The sequence below is a fragment of the Esox lucius genome, chromosome 12 (genome assembly GCF_011004845.1).
Source record: "Esox lucius isolate fEsoLuc1 chromosome 12, fEsoLuc1.pri, whole genome shotgun sequence".
Taxonomy (NCBI): domain Eukaryota; kingdom Metazoa; phylum Chordata; class Actinopteri; order Esociformes; family Esocidae; genus Esox; species Esox lucius.
The window spans coordinates 8,898,869-8,920,829 of record NC_047580.1 but is presented as its reverse complement, the minus strand read 5'-3'; the positions used below and the strand labels follow the sequence as shown (position 1 = coordinate 8,920,829).

The 21,961-nt window shown below is 41.4% G+C and overlaps 2 protein-coding genes across 3 annotated transcripts; both read right to left on the bottom strand.

Moving 5' to 3' along the window:
* Nucleotides 1–859: 859 nt before the first annotated feature.
* On the bottom strand, nt 860–6,911 carry LOC106023942 (cytosolic sulfotransferase 3-like). Of its 2 annotated transcripts, none has more exons than XM_029124151.2 (8): nt 6,712–6,911; nt 4,838–4,976; nt 4,276–4,404; nt 3,102–3,202; nt 2,730–2,856; nt 2,540–2,637; nt 2,135–2,309; nt 860–1,569 (listed from the first exon to the last, which is right to left on the bottom strand). In XM_029124151.2, exons 1-8 carry the CDS (start codon nt 6,730–6,732, stop codon nt 1,457–1,459), a joined length of 903 nt encoding a protein of 300 aa, XP_028979984.1. In that variant the 5' UTR covers nt 6,733–6,911; the 3' UTR covers nt 860–1,456. The 2 variants fall into 2 exon arrangements, with proteins under 2 accessions (XP_028979984.1, XP_028979985.1); XM_029124152.1 differs by having other exon boundaries at nt 1,472–1,564.
* A 5,591-nt stretch (nt 6,912–12,502) lies between these two features.
* LOC105024938 (cytosolic sulfotransferase 1) lies at nt 12,503–20,411 on the bottom strand. The gene is made up of 8 exons (XM_029123905.2): nt 19,942–20,411; nt 17,465–17,603; nt 15,732–15,860; nt 15,406–15,506; nt 14,592–14,718; nt 14,407–14,504; nt 13,709–13,883; nt 12,503–12,893 (listed from the first exon to the last, which is right to left on the bottom strand). The coding sequence occupies exons 1-8, from the start codon at nt 19,960–19,962 to the stop codon at nt 12,781–12,783; spliced, it is 903 nt and encodes a 300-aa protein (XP_028979738.2). The 5' UTR covers nt 19,963–20,411; the 3' UTR covers nt 12,503–12,780.
* Nucleotides 20,412–21,961: the final 1,550 nt, after the last annotated feature.

Here is a 21,961-nt window from a genome sequence, read left to right as displayed (position 1 = left end):
TTTGTGCATGATACAAAATGAAAGTAGGAATATGATGCTGAGGAATGTATGTTACAGGTCATTGTAAATGGGACTATAACATAGAAGGAAGTGGGGGAGGAGCACTACTCAGTCAATGTGTTTCACACAAAGAAGATCAAAATCATTTAACTCTCCCACATCCTAGACATAAAGGATGTGCCTTTAAGGTTTTGACACAGACTTTGACTGACCTTTTTAAGGAAATGTCTGTATTAAAGTGAGCATGCAGTTTAGAATAAAACATTGTTTCTATAAAAACATTTACATTTGTTATGATATGATATCTCCAACTTTATTTCATAAGCTGTAGAAATCATCTTTAAAATGAAATTTCCATAGGCTTCCTTGGTGTGTTTTTTATAGCACAAAACTTTAAACATACAAAAATAATTTCACACTCTTTAATAGCCTACTCAACTATCTCTAATCTGAAAAGCATTCTTGTTCTTTTCTCCTAGTGGTTTAATATTATGACTGTTTCATCTGTGGTCTTCCACTTCAAGGTCTCAGTCTTGTCTTGTATGGAGTTTTTATATTGCTGAATGATCCACACACTTTCTATGACCTCAAACATGCACAGTCATCAACACACAGTGTAAATTCACTTTGAACAGTGTAGGTTGGTTTTACCTGACCAGTGACTTGGCTACAGACACTATGCCTGTAAATGCCTGTGTGAGGCAAAGTCTTACACCCAATGAATGAACCTTTGATCACCCAGTTGCTTGACAAATGCCCACAATCAACATATACACTAAACAGATCCTGTAATGTGTGAGCCAAACAGGAGGTGTCAAAAAGAGACGGAAATCAGGACTGAACGAAGGACGAACAGCGATCCGTTAGAAAGGCTTTTAATCAGCATCACTACGGGCGTCACATACAAATGAACAAACAATATCCCACAATGAAAAGCGAGGGCAACCTAAATAGGGTGTACAATCAGGTGAACTGGCGGTTAGTACACCCGTGAGACGGAGTGCCGTGGGGGAGGTGGCTCCACAGCGGCACAAAAGGCAGGTCTTACAGATCCGATCATTTTACTTGTTTAATGTGGTTTTCCAATGAAGTCCTATGTCTCAGGAAAAGTGAAGACAGTATTGGTGGAGATCCAGTATAAATCCACCTGTAGTGTGGTTGTTGTTGTCACAGGCATATGGAATATGAAGACAGCTGTTAAATAAGATGTGTGTACTGGCTTCATTAAAGGGACTTGATGTTTCTGAAAATACAACGACATAAACCACAAACAGTAATATTTACCAACATTTGGTTGGATACTTATTCTTGCTAAATCTTCAATCTGTAATGCTTGTGTGAAATGTGTGAGTCTTCCTTGTGCAGAACCAGTGGAGTTTAAATAAGTACACAATAGGTACATTTAGGGCTGGACACAAAAAAGACAGCCCATAAGTAATTGCCCAGACCACAACCTCTAGACTACTGTACGAAACTGTAAGTTGGGGTTGTTCATCTTCCTCTGATAGTGTTCATCAAACTGTTCACTTTGGGTAACAGTGAAATGGTTCTTCCAGTCACCAACCTTTCCTTGAGTGGAGAGAGAGGAGAGAGAGAAAAAATGTGTGAGCAGATAAGAGGTGATGACAGAGCAGGCGTTGACAAACTACTGCTTGAAGACCAGATATCGGTGGCAGATATCTTTTTTAAATGAATCTAGAAGTGATGAATATCAGTTATAAAGCCTGTATGAATTTTACAACACAGGTAATAAGCCTTTTATTTTTTTATAAGGAACCAAAGGGGTTCAAACTGGAACCAAAACGCTGAAGAAATATTTTATGTTGTAGATATCACTTTTTTTCTGAGGGTATATTTCTACCTCCATGCTGGGTCTAGCCTAAGGTTAAGTCTTAATCACAGTACCACAGTCTGTCATTCTCTACATTGCTTAAATATTAGTGGAAATCTTGTAAACCTGCTGATAGGAGGACACAGGTGCTCTTGCCTAAAAGAAATTGACCAGAAAATCTCAGTCCTTTTTGGGGAGGCAACAATGGATTTTGAAGGACATAAGATACAGGGGGAGAAAGATGTGCAGCCATCTGTACATTTTCTAAATCAGACAGGCATAGGGAGAAAGATCTAAATCAACCTTTTCTCATGAAACGAGAGATCTTGAAGTCCATGCCTGGGACATTGGAGTAGTTGGTCATACTATTATTCTTCATGTTGTCAAAGTGAGATCCTTCTATCACTCTCTCCTTCTCCTCCACTGAAGGAGACAAACCCAGGAAGGAGCACAGTCCATCCAGCTCCCGTCCCATATCCTGCAAATAAACACATTGTTTTTGGGCCGGCAGAACCCCAGCAGTACCCCCACCGACCCCCAGGGGGCTGCTGCTGTAAAGTCTGTGATTATCAATATACAACTACAGACATTCTTTATGTACATGTGCTTCATAATCTTAAGATAATTTTGCAATTTTATGGTACAAGTATAATTATTCTAATCACCTCTATCATGTCTTCATATATCAGATGTAGTTATTCTACTAACCTCTATCATGTCTTCATAAAACATGTAGTGGATTATAGAGTGAGTCTGTTTCTTCTCCCACCAGCCGGTCACATGGTCATACCAGGGTCCAAACACCACTGAAGAAGAGTAGAGTAGCCACATCCTTAGAATGTAAGGTGACTATCATCACTACTCATTCATTCACTCCTTTATTCTCTCATTCACTCACTCTTTCCATCCATGAATCTCTGTAAGAAGTTGTTCCAGTCTCCTGGCTCTGGTTCAACCTTGGTCATGCGGTCAAAGTGGAAATAAGACACTACATTGTCCTTGGCATTACGGGCAACATACACCACCTGCGTAAAGATAGATTATTGCAATTACAGAAAGACAAATGTAGACAGGAGGCCAACAGACACATGTAGGCAGGAGACCAACAGACACATGTAGACAGGAGACTAACAGACACATGTAGGCAGGAGACCAACAGACACATGTAGACAGGAGATCAACAGACACATGTAGACAGGAGACTAACAGACACATGTAGACAGGACACCAATAAATTAGCAGGGGAACAGGAAGTTTATTCATTCTGTACCTTGCAGTTCTGCTCCCAGAAGGACTTGGGTATCAACTGGACAGGGAGGTGAGTCTTGATGAGGCGAGGAGAGGTGGGTAACTTGTCTGCTACCTCTGTTCCTGTGTACAGAGTTAACCTGGTCTCAGAAGGATGACGTAAACTATTTAACATACATTTTAGGCAGGGGATTTCATATGATATATTACGTGCAGTAAAATAACGTTAGAGTCAGAATGGAGGGAAAAAACGGCAGTAACCATGGTTTAAAATGGCAACATTCCGCATCCTAGACATGCACTCTTACCACATCTCCAGTGAGGAACCTGTAACATGCTTAGGCGAGTGGTGTTCATAAATATGTTTGAAGTGATTTTCTTTGTAATCCTAACCCAAACCTTAACCCTAACCTGAACCCCAGGTCTGTGAGACGTAACCCTAACCAAACCTTAACCTAACCTTTTTTGTTTCCTAACTGTAGCCCAAACCTTAACCCTAACCTTAACCCTGGTGCTCTGAGATCTAACCTTAACCCCAGTGCTGTGATGCCTAATGTTAACGTAACATTAATGATAAAATGCTTTCATAACATATTCTAGCGAGATTGCTATTGCTGTTACTCATCCTAAATTGACATGTCTAGAGTGGGGCAGTGGGTAAGGCCACTGCATTCTTGTTCAAATGTTGCTGTTTCGAAACACAGGTCAAATGTTCGGTTAAAAAAAAAATCTTTCATAGCGTTTGTAAATATCATACATTTGTCTGGCGTTTGTATGTTATTTTATGTTTTAATAGCACTTGTAACATTTGATACGTTGTAATAGCGTTCGTAAGATATGTTATGTTTTAATAATTTCGTAATGTATCATAGGTTTTGGTGGCGCATTGTAATGTGACCTAACGTAACGTCACATATCATACGAAATCGGGTGCCATGGATTATCGTTAAATAGTCTACGTAGGTTCCTGAGACCAGGTTGTCAGAGTTGGAACAATCTGATTACATCTGATTACTTTGTAACAGTAAAATGTCTGTTGATGAGGACTCATACAGGTGTTTATGGAATGTCATTCTTTCAACAGACTTTTTAAAATTCCTTTACTGTAAGTAAATACACAGTGTCCTTAACAATATAGTGTTGCATATTGAATATAAGGGCCACACAGTTCAAATATATCATGGGTGTATTCTAACCTGGAGGGAAAACATGGAAGTCACTTTCCAGGAAAGGCACTCTCTGATAGATAGGCAGTGAGGTCTGGCGCTCTGGAGCTGATTGACCGAAATATAGAAGGTCCAGGATGTAGGAGATCCATGTGGTACCTGAGATATATAGAGGTGGCTTATAGGAGAGGAGAAATTAACTGCATTTATACTGTATTTTGTAAAACATGTTGAAGTGTTCAAGCTGCTGAATTGTCTGTTCAATCAGCTACCACACAGAGGTCTTTTAAAAGTCCCCAAGTCCAGAATGAATTCAGGACAACAAATAGTGCATTGAACTCTCTGCAATCCCAGATAACACCGGCCAGAGATAATAATACATTCCAAAAAGCTGGTAAAACAGACATGTTAGAAAGACACAGACACAAATTGATATTATTTTCAAGTTTTCTACTGTGTGTATTTTCATATGGTGTATTCTTTTAATCTTTTATTCATGTTCAGACTCCGGCTGGAAGAGTATTTTTTGCCGTGGCTGCAGCTAACAGGGGTCCTAAAACCTTACCTGTTACCTAGTAACATGCACACATACCTGCTTTAGGATAAGTGGCAATGAGGATATCATCTGGCCTGGCCTGGAAGTTCTGAACTTTCTCCCAGTTATCAGTAAAATAGTGGGTCATGGAGACTCCATGGAAGTCAAACAGCAGTGGTCGAGTAGGACGTTCTGTCTATATTAGCAACAACAGCGCAGAACATCACTCATCAGATACATTTAATTAGACACAATGAGTAACAGACAACTAGTAACTGCCTCAAATATAGTTTCTTAAGACAATCTCCTAGTGATTGAATAGTCTCTCAACTGGCTACAAATATGCTCATGAAAACATTAAGGGGACAGCATTTAAGTTTCCATTATGCAGGATACTGTTACAGTAAACAGGTACAGCCCTTGCAAAGGTTTTCACAACCCTGACCAATTCTTTCATTTTACTGAATAACAAATTGTAATCTGTTTGACATTTCATTCAAAATTGATTACTCTAAGGATTAATTCGTTTTATTTTGGCAAATACTGCATGTTATTGATAAATCCAACCTCTACAATAATATTTGGTAGAACCACCATTTGCTTCAATGATAAGTATTTTTCCCTATATTGCAGCTATATCAGTTTCTCTTATGCTTTCAGATCAAAGCTGTTACTCAAAACACACTTTCTTATAACCCTCCAGGGAGGTGTTACGACGATTTCTTGATATGGTTGAACTGTGCTCCATAACTCCACTCCCAGACATTAAACTCTGTACTTCTTTTAAAGTGATCGTTTGCCACTCTGTGGCGTCTCTCACAAGTCTCTTGTCGATTGCTGAGTTTTGATGGACACCCTTTTTTTGGCACTTCGTATTTTGCAGCTTCTACTTCCTGACTATTGAACTGTGCTTATTGAGATATCCAAACACTTTTATTATTATGGATCCTTTTCCTTGTTAGGACAGTTCCTTTCATCCATGTAAACTGGGAACTTCCACATCACAAGGTTGAATACATCAATCCAATGTAACCTTACAATTCATTGTGAGTGTCAGTGTTTTAAAATACAATATTTAACAGAACAAAATGGCAGTGTACCATCAGTAAAATCAGTGACTTGGTCGGGGGTCCGAATATTTGCTTTTGAATATAAGTGTATTTGTAATTCAAGGCAAGATCTGGTCTGGACAAGAGCACAATCTCCTTCAGACTCAAGCATGTCTCAGGGCAAAGTTCAAGGAAGATGCCCCCCTCCACCACCCCATTATTTTATTGCCCAGAAAACAACAGCTTAGGTTTGTATTGTTTTTTAGGGTGGGTCCCAAGGTTTTCACTCTTTTCCAGGGGGGTCACATTGACCTGTCTGTAATATTGGGTTGGTCATGCCTCCCGTCCCCCTAATTCTAATAAACACTTGCAGTTGTTTATTTCAGGTCTTCTCATCACTGTGACTGAAACAGCATGTGTTATATATTAGAATAATCTGTAAAATTGCCTATAATTAAGTTTCAAATAGTATTGGCATGATTAGTGTTCATTACCCTCTTATGAACCATTCATGCTACACAGGTAAACCTTTCTGTGTATTCCTCTACTTCTGATTTCAAATATAAAGTCAAACTAATTATTTTTCTTACTGAAATGCAATACCCAGTAAATATAGTCAATATACTTATTGAAATGTAGTATTTCCATTGGTGTCTGACATAACTTTTAATAACTAACAGCATTTCCTCTGAGGCATAATGATTTGAAGGTTCACAGCAATCACATTGTATTTATGTGATTCAAAAGGAAGGCATCATGCACAAGTACATATTATATAACTGAATCATGACAACCCCATTAATGAACAGATATAATAATTTATTCATTTTACAGATGAATACAGAATCTTATACAAATAAAATAGAGAAGCTGAATCCTTACATTTTCCATGTTGAATTCCATAGTATCCTCTTAATCAACTCTTCTCAGTATTGTCTCTGTCTATTCAACTTTTCCTCTTCTTGATCCTACCTCCCTCCCTTTGTCTCTATTCACTATATGTATGTTTCTTTCCAGTTATTTCTTTATCATATATTCACTCTTTCTACATGGTGTGAACTTTATTTCTCTGTTTAATTTGCAATCACAGTACAGAATTGCATCAAGCCACTCCCACTACATCCTTATCTTTTATTACCATGTTAGTCTCCACCCTGTTTTTTCCTTCGCACGCAGACATGAGCTCTCTGTAATACTATAATTCTTCGGTCATGTGTGTGCAGTTGTTTTTCCGGCCCATCTTTCATAATTTATGTTATGAAGCGTCTCAAAGGTATCAGTGGCTTCTATAAACCAACATGACCCTGCCGAACAGTTTTTCACAAAGGTTTCAACTCTTTTCAAATTCCATTGTAACAAAGCATTCTGTTTTGTCAAAGACCATACCCCACCTATCTGTCCTAAAATTCATTACAGACTGATTCTGTTCAGGGTCTCCTGTACCCCTTAATCTCTCTCTAGTTTTGGAATGCACTCTTGGCCCATTTTCAATTTAGCCCTTGTTCTCATAAACACTAGACCACCTGACACTTGGACCAGCCAATTACTCAGAGGAGAGGAAGAAATCTGTGCAACCAGTTTTCATAATCTGTAGGCAACGTGTGTGTGAGTGAGCTGTGTGTTTGTGCATGATACAAAATAGAAATAGGAATATGACGCTGAGGAATGCATGTTACTGGGACTATGACATAGAAGGACGTGGGGGAGGAGCACCACTCAGTCAATGTGTTTCACACAAAGAAGATCAAAAACATTTAACTCTCCCACATCCAAGACAAAAATGATGTGCCTTTAAAGCTTTGACACAGACTTTGATTCAGGAAATGTCTGTATTAAAGTGAGCCCCTGTTTAGAATAAAACATTGTTTCTATAAAAACATTTGTTATTATATTTCCAACTTTATTTCATAAGCTGTAGAAATCATCTTTAAAATGAAAGTTTCATAGGCTTCCTTGGTGTGTTTTTTATTGCACAAAACTTGAAACATTAAAAAATCAATTCACACTCTTTTATAGCCTACTCAACCATCTCTAATCTGAAAAGCATTAGCATATGCAAGCATCCTTAATAAATACATAATATTTAAAGGTTACAAATCTTCCATGCAGTCACTGTAATTCTTCCAATTATTTTAGGAAGATTAATGCATGGAGCCTCTGTATTTCTTTGCCTAGATCGTTAAATGTTTTTAGGGATTACATGCAGTATCTACTGCGCAAAGGTCTTAGGCCTCCTAAGAATATATTTTTTAAAACCATTGATCTGAGCAGTAGACATTTGTCAGACAAAAACACTACATAACATTAATATACACAAAGAAACATGAAACTGAAGCAATTGGCTTTCTTGTATTGACAGCCTTGTATTTCTTTCAGTAGTCCTGGGGTAAATTCTTCCAAGCATCTTGCAGAATTTTCCATAATTCTTCTTTTGACTTTGGTTTCTTCTTGTCCTTTCTCCTAGTGGTTTAAAATTATGAGTGTTCCATCTGTCTCAGTCATGTCTTGTTTGGAGTTATAATCTTGCTGAACAATCCACACACTTTCTATGACCTCAAACATGCACAGTCATCAACACACAGTGTAAATTCACTTTGAACAGTGTAGGTTGGTTTTACCTGACCAGTGACTTGGCTACAGACACTCTGCCTGTAGATGGTATGAGGCAAAGTCTTACACCTAATGAATGAACCTTTGATCACCTAGTTGCTTGTTAAATGCAAGTATTAGTGGAGATCCAGTATAAATCCACCTGTAGTGTGTTAGCTGTTGTCACAGGCATATGGAATCTGAAGACAGCTGTTAAATAAGATGTGTGTATTGGCTTCATTAAAGGGACTTAATGTTTCTGAAAATACAAACACATAAATCACAAACAGTAATATTTACCAACATTTGGTTGGATACTTATTCTTGCTAAATCTTCAATCTGTAATGCTTGTGTGAAATGTGTGAGTCTTCTTTGTGCAGAACCAGTGAAGTATAAATAAGTACACAATAGGTAAATTTAGGGTTGGACTCTAAACACAAAAAAGACAGCCCATAAGTAGTTGCCCGAGCAACTTTCCCTCTGGGGAATATCCATTCATCCCAATTCAATGCAAACTGTAGCCAGATCTACAGGTGCTGGTCATAAAATTAGAATATCATCAAAAAGTTGATTTATTTCAGTAATTCCATTCAAAAAGTGAAACTTGTATTTATACGTTCATTCCACACAGACTGATATATTTCAAGTGTTTATTTCTTTTAATTTTGATGATTATAACTGACAACTAATGAAAACCCCAAATTCAGTATCTCAGAAAATGTGATTATTGTGAAAAGGTTCAATATTGAAGACACCTGGTGAGGCCTTTAAATGGTCTCTTAGTCTAGTTCTGTAGGCAACACAATCATGGGTAAGACTGCTGACTTGACAGCTGTCCAAAAGACGACCATTGACACCTTGCACAAGGAGGGCAAGACACAAAAGGTCATTGCTAAAGAGGCTGGCTGTTCACAGAGCTCTGTGTCCAAGCACCCTGGAGAGGATTATGAAACAAAACCCATTCAAAAATGTGGGGGAGATTCACAAAAAGTGGACTGCAGCTGGAGTCAGTGCTTCAAGAACCACCACGCACAGACGTATGCAAGACATGGGTTTCAGCTGTCACATTCCTTGTGTCAAGCCACTCTTGAACAAGACACATCTGTGAAGCGTCTCGCCTGGGCTAAAGACAAAAAAGACTGGACTGCTGCTGAGTTATGTTCTCTGATGAATTAAAATTTAGCATTTCCTTTGGAAATCAAGGTCCCAGAGTCTGGAGGAAGAGAGGAGAGGCACAGAATCCATGTTGCTTGAAGTCCAGTGTAAAGTTTCCACAGTCAGTGATGGTTTGGGGTGTCATGACATCTGCTGGTGTTGGTCCACTGTGTTTTCTGAGGTCCAAGGTCAACGCAGCCTTCTACCAGGAAGTTTTAGAGCACTTCATGCTTCCTGCTGCTGACCAATTTTATGGAGATGCTGATTTCATTTTCCAACAGGACTTGGCACCTGCACACAGTGCCAAAGCTACCAGTACCTGGTTTAAGGACCATGGTATCCCTGTTCTGCCACAGACTGATCGACTCCATGCCACGCCGCATTGCTGCAGTAATTCAGGCCATGACCGAGATGGTCCAAGCTATGCGTCGGTTGGAGGCGAGGCTGCCACCCGAGCAGCAACCACCAGCACTCCACCCGGCCGAAGTGCCCCTGCCATCGTCTCCATCGTCTCCATCGTCCCTACCATTGTCTCCATCGTCTTCCACCTCGGTGGAACGTCCAGTTAATGTCTCCGCAGTGCACATTCCCCCGGAATATGCCGATTTAGCGGCTTATTCCGACCATGGCTAGTCGTTTGCCACCATATCGGCCCAGGGATTGTGCTATAAACCTAAAGGGAGATGCTGCGCCGCCTTATTGTCATGTGTATCCCCTGTCGCAGGCAGAGACGGCAGCGATGGAGACCTATGTGCATACAATTTGGTGAGGAGACGAGTGGAAAACGGCCTTCAGCACCATCATGGGGCACTACGAATATCTGGTGATGCTGTATGGGTTGATGAACGCCCCGGCAGTGTTTCAGTCCTTTGTGAACAATGTGTTTAGGGACATGCTGGGGCGCGGAGTTGGGGTTTACATTGACGACATCCTTGTGTATTTCACTACGCGTCCTGAGCATCCCGCTGGATGTCCGTGACCGTCTCATCTACTGGGCCCACACATCCCCTTCCACGGGTCACCCGGGCATAGACCGTACTGTGGGCTGCCTTACCGATAAGTACTGGTGGCCTGGTCTGGCTAAGGATGTGAGGGCGTATATGTCCTCCTGTTCGGTGTACGCTCAGTGTAAGGCACCTAGACACCTTCCGGCGGGTAAGTTACATCCTTTGCCCGTTCCACAACGACCATGGTCTCACTTATCCATAGATTTTCTGACCGATCTCCCCCCCTCATTAAGCAATACCATGGTCCTGGTTGTTGTGGACCGGTTTTCAAAGGCCTGCCGGTTCTTTCCCCTCCCCGGCCTCCCGATGGCTCTGCAGACCGTGGAGGCACTATTCACCCATGTCTTCCGGCACTACGGGGTGCCGGAGGAAATTGTATCTGACCGGGGCCCTCAGTTCACGTCTCAGGTCTGGAAGGCCTTTATGGGCCGATTGGGGGTCTCGGTCAGCCTCACCTCTGGGTTCCACCCCGAAGCTAACGGGCAGGTGGAGCGTGTGAACCAAGACCTGGGGAGGTTCCTGCGGTCCTATTGCCAAGACCGGCCAGGGGAGTGGTCGCAGTTCCTGCCCTGGGCGGAGTATGCTCAGAATTCACTCCTCCACTTCCTTGACCCCCTTTCAGTGTGTCCTGGGGTACCAGCAGGTCTTGGCACCCTGGCAAAGGACGACTGGTTCCGGCGCCAGGGTCCGCCAGAAGTCCACTGCTGACTGCCGCCGTAGCAACGCCCAGTTCTACACTGTGGGCGACCGGGTCTGGCTCTAGACCCGGAACCTCCCTCTCCGCCTGCCCTGCCAGAAGCTGGGCCCGCGGTTTGTGGGGTCGTTCAAAGTCCTGGGGAGAGTGAACGAGGTAACCTATAAATTACAACGTCCCCCTGATTACAGGATTAATGGCTCATTCCATGTGTCTCTCCTCCCCTCCAGCAATCTGAGGTGCGGGAGGTCCCTCCGCCCCCTCTGGACATCGAGGGGGGGGGGGCCTGCAGTACCTGGTGGAGTGGGAGGGGTACGGCCCGGAGGAGCGTTGCTGGGTGCCGGCGGTGGATGTTCTTGATCCGGAGCTCCTCGCTGACTTCCATCGTCGGCGCCCTGATCGTCCTGTGCGGTGGTATTTGGCGTGCGTCATCACCGGCCTTCTAGTCATGCCGCTCCTCCTCCCACGCCACTGTCATGTCTTTTTATTGCACACACCTGGTGTCCATTCCCTCATTATGTTGCCTTTATTAGTTCCTGTGTCTTTGTGTGGTATTGTTCTATGTCTTACATTACTGGAGATAGGCACATTTGTTTTAGCGCTTGTGCGCAGTTTTATAGCATGCCTTTGATTTTTTATATTGAAAATACAAGTTATGTTTATCACCTCCCTGCGTTTGACTCAAGGTTTCTTCTACACCCTCCACTACACCTGCAACGTGACAGAAATAAATCATATTTTTTAAGACAAATTTTATGACCAGCACCTGTATAACCACATTGGTCTTGTGATTACGGTGTCATAATTAATCAACAGGAATTCATGTTTCAGTCAGATTGGAACCTCATTAGTCAGACCTTAGGGAGTTAGTCAGCTCTGATTATCACTTGGGATACTTAATTGCCTCATAATGGCTCTCTTGTAATAATTTGTGAGCTGTCATTTTCTCAAGTGTCTTCCTTGAATACCTAACCTGGACAAGTTTTATGGGCAGAGATGTTATGGTCATAATGTTTTTGTAACTAACATCAAATCACATGACTCGGCAAAGTGTCGATTTAGTACAAACATCCCATGAAATATTCTCATGAAAACAGTCTATCTGACACGATGGTGAACGAGTGGGGACCCAAATGCGGACACAGAGGCAGAGGAGGGCGGTCCAAAGTGTTTATTGAACAAACAGGTAGTGGGCAGGCTCGTAGTGGTGGACAGGCAGGGGTCGTTATTGGAAGATCAGATGGTCGAAGGTACAGGGGAGGGCAGGCAGGCTCGTAATCCGAAAAACAGGCAAGGGTCGTAATCCGGGGAAAGGAAGGACAGGTAGAATGGAGGATGCACACATAGAATGCTGGAAACGACTGTACGAGACAAGACGATCTGGCAACTGCCGAACAGAGAACAGGGTAGGGCCAATAGGGAACCTGGAACACCTGGTGAGGGATGGGGACAAGACAACAGGTGAAAAACATCAGGGCGTGACACTATCACCCAAACCACAACCTCTAAACTACTGTACGAAACTGTAGGTTGGGGTTGTTCATCTTCTTCTGATAGTGTTCATCAAACTTTTCACTCTGGGTAACAGTGAAATGGTTCTTCCAGTCTCCAACATTTCCTTGAGTGAAGAGAGAGGAGAGAGAGAAAAAAGGGTGAGCAAATAAAACGTGATGACAGATAACAAACCACAGCCCACAGGCCAGATACCGCTGGCAGGCTATTTTATTAAATTAATCTAGAGGTGATGAATGAATATAAGCTATAAAGCCTGTATGACTTTTACATCACAGGTAATAAGCTAGCCTTAGTAAAAAGTGTTCCACATAGAATACTCTGTGGAAAGGGTTTTACATGGAACCAAAAAGGGTTCTTTAAATGGTCTCAGTGAGGATGCTGAAGAAACATTTTATGTTCTAGGTGGCACCTTTTCCCCAAGAGTATATTTTGAGCTTCCTGTTGGGTCTAGCCTAAGTTATAGTTTAAATCACAGTACCACACTCCATCATGCAATGCATTTGCTAAATACAGTTCCAGTAAGAATTAAGAGACCACTGGACCTTTTTCTTTCCAAAAAAGTCAAAAACGAAGGTTTTGAGTGAGGAACAGAAGTGTTCAATTTGCAGTGGTTTCTTAATTTGAACCCTTCTGTTCCTAATTTTATCAATTTTCATCCAAAACCAGTGGAATACTGGTAAACCTGTTAATAGGAGGACACAGTTGCTTTTGCATCAAAGAAATGAACCAGAAAATCTGTTTTGGGGAGGCCACAATGGGTTTTGAAGAACATAAGACACAGGAAAAAGATGTGCAGCTCTGTTGAATTTCAAAATCTGACATGGCCCACCATCCAAAACTCTCCACCAATGACATTAAGAGATACAAAGCATGAAGAATGACATAAAGACAGGCGTAGGGAGAAAGATCTCAATAAACCTTTTCTCATGAAATTAGAGATTTTGAAGTCCAGGATTGGGAGGCTGGAGTGGTTGGTCATACTATTATTCTTCATGTTGTCAAAGTGAGATCCTTCTATCACTCTCTCCTTCTCCTCCACTGAAGGAGACAAACCCAGGAAGGAGCACAGTCCGTCCAGCTCCCGTCCCATATCCTGCAAATAAACACATTGTTTTTGGGCCTGCAGAACCCCAGCAATACCCCCACCAACCCCCAGGGGGCCGCTGCTGTAAAGTCTGTGATTATCAATATACAACTACAGACATTCTTTATGTACATGTTGTGCTACTCACCACTATGTTTTCACAAAACAGATATAGTTATTCTACTAACCTCTATCATGTCTTCATAGAACAGATATAGTTATTCTACTAACCTCTAACATGTCTTCATAGCACATATGTAGTTATTCTACTAACCTCTATCATGTCTTCATAAAACAGGTGCAGTTATTCTACTAACCTCTATCATGTCTTCATAGAACATATATAGTTATTCTACTAACCTCTATCATTGCTTCATAGAACAGATGTAGTTATTCTACTAACCTCTATCATGTCTTCATAGCACAGATGTAGTTATTCTACTAACCTCTATCATGTCTTCATATAACAGATGTAGTTATTCTACTAACCTCTATCATGTCTTCATATAACAGATGTAGTTATTCTACTAACCTCTATCATGTCTTCATAGAACATGTAGTGGATTTTAGAGTGAGTCTGTTTCTTCTCCCACCAGCCGGTCACATGGTCATACCAGGGTCCATACACCACTGAAGAAGAGTAGCCACATCCTTAGAATGAAAGGTGACTATCATCACTACTCATTCATTCACTCCTTTATTCTCTCATTCACTCACTCTTTCCATCCATGAATCTCTGTAAGAAGTTGTTCCAGTCTCCTGGCTCTGGTTCAACCTTGGTCATGCGGTCAAAGTGGAAATAAGACACTACATTGTCCTTGGCATTACGGGCCACGTACACCACCTGCATAAACACAGATTATTGAAATTACAGCAGGACACGTGTACAACTTTGTTTAGAAAAAAGTTGTGATGCTGTGTAAAATGGAAATAAAAACAGAATGCAATGACGTGCAAATCATATAAACCCTAAATTCAATAGAAAATAGTACAAAGACAACATATCAAATGTTATTGTTCCATGAAAAATATATGCCAGTTTTAAATTCAGCAAAACGTTTCAAAACTCTGTGACAGAGGCAAACGTTGTGTAAAAACAAAAATCCAGGCAAGCCTAGTTCAGCCGGCCCGCAATTAAGTGTTGATCATTGTTGTGCCCCCGAAATTCAAACCCATGGTCTGGTAAATGCTTTAAAGAGTATTGTTAAAAGAAGAGGTGATGCAACACAGTGGTAAACATGCCCCGTCCCAACTTTTTTTTTAAACATGTTGCATCAAATTCAAAATGGGCATGTACATTTCTCAGGTTTAACATTTGATGTATTGTTTTTGTTCTGTTTTCAATTAATTACAGGGATAAAAGATTTTAAAATTGCATTCGGTTTTTATTAGCATTTTATGCAACTTCCCAATGTTTTTGGAAACAGGGTTGTAGACAGGAGAACAACAGACACATGTAGACAGGACACCAAGACATTTACAGTCTACATTGAAAACTAGCAGGGGAACAGGAAGTTTATTCATTCTGTACCTTGCAGTTCTGCTCCCAGAAGGACTTGGGCACCAACTGGACAGGGAGGTGAGTCTTGATGAGGCGAGGAGAGGTGGGTAACTTGTCTGCTACCTCTGTTCCTGTGTACAGAGTTGGAACAAACTGATTACTCTTTGAAGATAAGTGACATTCTACTTCCACTTTGTGACCGTACAACATCTGTTGATGAGAATTATGGAATTACATTTTCTGTGGGGTTTTAAAATAAACATATTACACAGTATCCTTCACACTATATAGTTGTGTACTGAATATACTGTAAGGGTCTCACAGTGTATTGAAATGTATCATGGGTGTATTCTAACCTGGAGGGAGAACACGGAAGTCACTTTCCAGGAAAGGCACTCTCATAAAGATGGGCAGTGAGGTCTGGCGCTCTGGAGCTGACTGACCAAAATATAGAAGGTCCAGGATGTAGGAGATCCATGTGGTACCTGAGAGAGAGAGAGATGGGTGAAGGAGAGATATCAGATTATGGGAGAGAATGCAGAAAGGAAAACATAGAGACAGGAAATAAGTCTCAGGTCATACATTCTGAAAACCATTTTTTCATCACACCTTGACTGCTGTAAAGGTCAGGCACTGCGAAAAAGGACATTGACGAGTGGATAGACTGCAGATGACACAGAGCAGCATAGATTGTGTAAGACATGTTGATATGCTACAGAAGGGCTATTCAATTCTGGTCCTCGAAACATTTCTGGCTTTATCCTCTAATAACAATATGGGACTGATTCAGACCTGAGATGCCAGGTGAAGGCAATCAACTAGCAGGTAGAAACAAAAACCAGAAGTGTTTCAAACCTCCAGGACCGGATTTGAATAGCCCTGTGCTACAGCTACTGGCCTTTGTTAAAGTTGCTGAACTGTCTGTTAAAACAGTTACCTCACCTTTTTGACACAATTAAAACCACACAAGACCTGACATCAGAGGACTTTTCACAGTTCGCAAGACCAGAACAAAGGCAGAACAACATATAGTGCCATGAACTCTCTGCAATCCCAGATGACGCAGGCTAGCGATATTATCACATTCCAAATAGCAGGTAAAACAGACATGGTAGAACAATTGTGCCGGCTCGCAATTAAAAAAGATGAATGTTGTTGCCCCCACTGGATTTAAACCCGTGTGAGAGGCTATGCCTTTAACCACTACACCACAAAGCTATACATATACATCCAGGAATAGACCCCATTAAGCATTGTGTTAACCTGACTTATGTTTCTAATTAAGTTTATATCCACCACAAATAGCATCTATGAACTGTGTGGCTTTTGCCACTGGCCGTTTTAACAGTGTATTAGACAGTAATAAGATTACTAGTATCTACTAACTTACTACTTGGAATAGTTATAAGAATTGAGCAATTTCTAGCCAGACTGAATATGACCTTTACACTGCCAAAGAAATTTCATTTCATGGCACAACACTTTGTTTTTCTTGCATTCGTGAATGACATTGATAAAATATAAGTGAAGCTAACTGACTTTCTCGTTAAGTGAAGAGACAGAGAATCGTGGAAACCCCCCCTACTTTATTGCACAAGAGGTTGTGATCTGGCCTATAGTACCCCAAAAAGCATGCACGGATGTGCACTTTGAAAATCCACCAGAAATAGTCACAATATAACCGTAAACAGTTTTATTTTAGATTTACTATAATAAAGCTACTGAAGGTAAAATCCAGTGTCCAGTGAAGTTTTTGTCTATCCTAAACAAACCCTAATGCATGATTTGTTTTGATTGCAGCGTGGTAGGCTGCATCTCTAACCACTACACTATTTAGCAAGGGGTAGTCACTCACTCATTCACTCACTCAATAAGAGACATTTGCTCTTCTTGGCCGGTCCGGCAAAAACACTACTAAATATTTATTGTATATTGTTTTCTGGTTTTCTATTGTGTATTTATGTATATGGTGTATTTTGTTGTATTTTGATTCATGTTCAGACTCCGGCTGGAAGAGTAGTTTTTGGCTTGGCTGCAGCTAACAGGGGTCCTAAAACCTTACCTGTTACCTAGTAACATGCACACATACCTGCTTTAGGATAAGTGGCAATGAGGATATCATCTGGCCTGGCCTGGAAGTTCTGAATTTTCTCCCAGTTATCAGTAAAATAGTGGGTCATGGAGACCCCGTGGAAGTCAAACAGCAGTGGTCGAGTAGGGAGTTCTGTCTGTAGCAACAACAGAGGTATACAGAGCATCAGTAATCAGAGAGGTGTATTTAGAGACCCTGGGTAACAGACAACTAGTATCTTATTCAGGTATAGACAATCTCTTAAGACAAAAACTAGTTTTTTCTATGTGACATAGAGACGGTAAATAAGGTAGTCTTAAACCTTAAGTAATCTACCTATACTTTTGATCCTATTTGTCAACTTTTCGCTTTTTACTGGCACTTTTCCTACTGCTCTTAAAACTGCCTTAGTTTGACTGCTACTTGAAAAACAGCACACTAGACCCATCTGGAGAAGCTTGTTTTAATACAGTTGAATAATCATCCGAGTTCCTGTTCTACTTTTGAAAGATTCCAGTCTGGTTTCTACACACAACATAGTACAAAAAACATCACTCCTAAACAGCCTTAGGATGAAGACAGACAATAAAATGGTGTCTATCCTACTGTGCTGTCTGTGACACCATATATCACAAAATTATTTTAGGACAGGCATAAAATTGGGTTTGACCATCTGGTTCAGTTTTAAACCGGTTTACCTGACCAAACTTTTTTGTTGCCTTTGGTGACCACATATCAGAGACAATAAAGATTACCTTATGGAGTTCCACAGGGTTCAATTTTGGGTCCTGTACTGTTCAGCCTATACATGCTTCCTCTTGGTTCCACCATTAGAAAGCATGGTATTAATTTTCATGACACACTTAACATCAATGTGTCCCCTGATGACTTTAGCCCAACTGACACATTGATTAAATGCATCACAGACATTAACTTATGGATGGCAAAAATTATTTTGCAATTAAACAAATTAAATTATTTGATTATTAAATATGAGGTTTGCATGTTGGACTCCGGCAGGGCTGCCCTTTGTCACCGGTTCTGTTCGTAAATTTATGCAACGTCCCAATATTTTTGGAACACAATTTCCATACAATTTCGTCTCTGCTCTTTGCAGATGATGTTGTCGTGTTGGCCCCTTCTAACCAGGACCTTCAGCATGCACTGGGACGGCAGTAATGCAGTCGATGTATCGGTCTGTCGTGGTGAAGAAAGAGCTGAGCCGCAAGGCGAAGCTCTCGATTTACCAGTCAATCTACGTTCCTACTCTCACCTATGGTTATGAGCTTGGGTCATGACGAAAGGACAAGATCCCGGATACAGGCGGCCGAAATGAGCTTTTCTCCGCAGGGTGGCCGGGCGATCCCTTAGAGATAGGGTGAGAAGCTTGGTCACCCGGGAGGAGCTCAGAGTAGAGCCGCTGCTCCTCCACATCGAGAGGGGTCAGCTGAGGTGGCTTGGGCATCTGTTTCGGATGCCTCCGGAACGCCTTCCTGGGAAGGTATTCCAGTCCCGTTCCACCGGGAGGAGACCCCGGGGAAGACCTAGGACACGCTGGAGGGACTATGTCTCCCAGCTGGCCTGGGAACGCCTCGGTGTCCCCCCGGAAGAGCTGGAGGAAGTGTCTGGGGAGAGGGAAGTCTGGGCATCCCTGCTTAGACTGCTGCCCCCGCGACCCGGCCCCGGATAAGCGGAAGAAGATGGATGGATGGAATATGAGGTTTTGATTATTGTTGCCAAGGTCCAATGAGAGGAACTGACTGTTCATTTAATTTCTCTTGATCTTGATTCAACCCATCCAGCAAAAAATCTTGGTCTGATTTTACTCTGTGACCTGATCTTTGAGGCCCATATCAGACAAGGGAGCTTTTTAACATTTAAGGTATATAGCAAAGTTAATCCTGTTTCTCTGCCAGACAAACTGAAAGACTGATTCATGCGTTTATTACGAGCACACTTGACTATTGCAACTCTACTGTCTGGCCTTACCCAAGAAAGTATTGGCAAACTGCAATTAATTTAAAATGTAGCTGCACATGTTCTTAACCAATACCAAAAACAGAAAACATGTAACAGCTATTTTAAGGATTACACTGGCTGCTGTGAATTTTAGAATGTATTACAACATTGTCCGATTTACATTAAAAACACTACTGTACATGGCCCTGCACTTGAATACTTGTCTGATGTGGTTTTAAGATATTTCCCCGCTCGGTCCCTCAGATCATCTGGTACTGGCCTTTTGGCTGTCCCAAGAGTCAGAACCAAAACTTTTGGTGAAGCCTCTTTCAGCCACTGTGGACCTGTCCTTTGGAACAGCTTGCCAAATTATCTGAGGGGTGTAGATACTATTGAAATCTCTTAAAAACCTTTTTAGCCAGGTTTTCTAAAAATAAATCTTCACTTTAGTCATTTATCGCCTTTGTTTTAACCTCTTATTTGACCCCTCACATTTAACACCTTACATGCAGAAAAAATAGAAGCTTCAGACTCACATTTTCCATGTTGAATTCCATGTTGAATTTCGATGATTGATGTTCTTTTTGGCAACTTCTGTCAGTTTCTTAGTCTTATCTCTACCTGGTCCCCTTTCGTTCTTTTTCCTTACTGTTTTCCCCACAGTCTTTGTACTTTTTTCTGTAGATTTGTAGATTAGACATACCAGTCCAGAATCACACTCTTATATCTGATCTACACCTTGTTACCTAGTTATATATTCTCAAGTTCAACTCACTCACTCCCCCCCCCCTCTCCCTCCTCTAGATTTCACCATGTTGGTCCCCTCTCTCTCTGTTATACTATAATTTTCCTATATGATATATGGGTCTGTTTTTCTAGCACACCTCTCCTTGTTTATATTATATGTATCTAGGGCATGAATAAGTAACTTCTATAAACCATCATGACTCTGCAGAACTTTTTTTCACATTATCAAAGACGTCACCCATCCTCTCTGCCCTAGAGATTCCAAACAGGCCCTCTTTGTTCAGGTTAATGAATATGAGCAGATTCCAACAGGACAACGGATGGGTCTGGTTCTAGTTAATCTTTTTCTTTAATGTTAATTCATTAGTTAAATCCGTGCTGCTATAGAGTTGCTGAATAAACATAACACTTTTTATTCTTCAGGCACTTTCCCTCTTCATGTCCAAACCCAATATAATTTGCAGCCCTCATACACATACATATACTGTACCCCTTGGGTTCCAATCCATTGGAATGCATGCTTGGCCCCTTTTCAAGTTACTCCTTGTTTTCAGAAACACTGAACTAAAGCAACCCTTGGACAAAACCACAGGTAGTTAAAGTGGAATGAACTGTGATGGGGAGGAGCCCTTCTCACGCAAGGAAGATAAAATATTTGAACTCTCACATATTTAAGAGTAAAGGAATTTGACCTTAAGCCCAGAGTCGCTGGCAAAATGTTTGGCGAGCTGTCATTTGCCCCAGTACTAGGCGAATGCACCTGTCAGTCACAGTGATCTCCTAGCTACAGCCAATTCGGCCCAGGAGGCATAGCGTCGATTATGCCTCTCAACAAATCATTGCTTAGTAATGCAGGTAATCGTTTGAATGGAGTCATTGCAGATGGTTACTAACTACTTTTTTTGCTCACGCTCCCCTAACGCTTGCCACCTTGTCAGGTGAAAACGCAAAGTCTGATTATATTTTATTAGTAAAAAAACAAGATATGTCAAACTCCCTTAACTTGACCCCATCACAATAGAATGATCATATCCATAACTGACAAAACTGCTATTGTTACATATAGTTGCCTTACATTACATTATTAACTAGCTAGCTAAGTAGTATTATTTTAAGCTCCCTGATTACTGTACATGTTTGCCACGGAAAAAGACGAGTACAGATGAAACGATCTGGTGCTGCTACCCAAGGGAAAGGCAAGGGACACACATTTTTTGTTGAATTGAGACTGGTGACGTGGGGTTGTTATGTTGATATTTGTAAAACCTTTCAAAATCAAGACAGCTAAAGATTTATGGCATCACATCAGTCTCAAAACTCACGTGCACGCACTTGCCAATTCGAGAATAAATTGAGTCGAGAGAGCAGAAACACAATCTGCGTGTGCAGAGGATCAAACTTGCACGCACGCAGGCACTTCGGGAAGAAAAAAATCAGTCGAGACAGCAGAAACACAAGCCGCGTGAGCGAAGGACCAGTTGCGCGAGTGTTTAAACCAGAGGTGTCAAACCGGTTCCACGGAGGGCCGAGTGTCTGCAGGTTTTTGCTCTCTCCTTGTACTTGATTGGTTAATTAGGTCACTGATTGGTTAGTTTCTACCCCCACCTGGTTGTGTAGGTATGAACTAGGAACCAATTTATAGGAAAAACCAAAAACCTGCAGACACTCGGCCCTTTGTGGAACCGGTTTGACACCTGTGGTTTAAACCATAGACTGTAAAAAAAATGGACGACGCCCTTTCGCTCTTTTCCATTGGTGAAAACTGAAGCCGCCAGTGTCCCGATACGGCGCTGACATCTTGGACTTGCG

Excerpts from the sequence above, each read along its gene's own strand:
- LOC105024938 (XM_029123905.2), bottom strand. The coding sequence starts at position 19,962 with ATGGAATTCAACATGGAAAAT. Across the intron at positions 17,604-19,941 it reads TGGAATTCAACATGGAAAAT|ACAGAACTCCCTACTCGACC; the intron begins GTGAGTCTGAAG and ends TTGTTGCTACAG. Across the intron at positions 13,884-14,406 it reads TCTATGAAGACATGATAGAG|GATATGGGACGGGAGCTGGA; the intron begins GTTAGTAGAATA and ends GTTTATTTGCAG.
- LOC106023942 (XM_029124151.2), bottom strand. The coding sequence starts at position 6,732 with ATGGAATTCAACATGGAAAAT. Across the intron at positions 3,203-4,275 it reads CTTCCATGTTTTCCCTCCAG|GAACAGAGGTAGCAGACAAG; the intron begins GTTAGAATACAC and ends CTCTGTACACAG. Across the intron at positions 2,638-2,729 it reads GAGATTCATGGATGGAAAGA|TGGTGTTTGGACCCTGGTAT; the intron begins GTGAGTGAATGA and ends ACTCTTCTTCAG.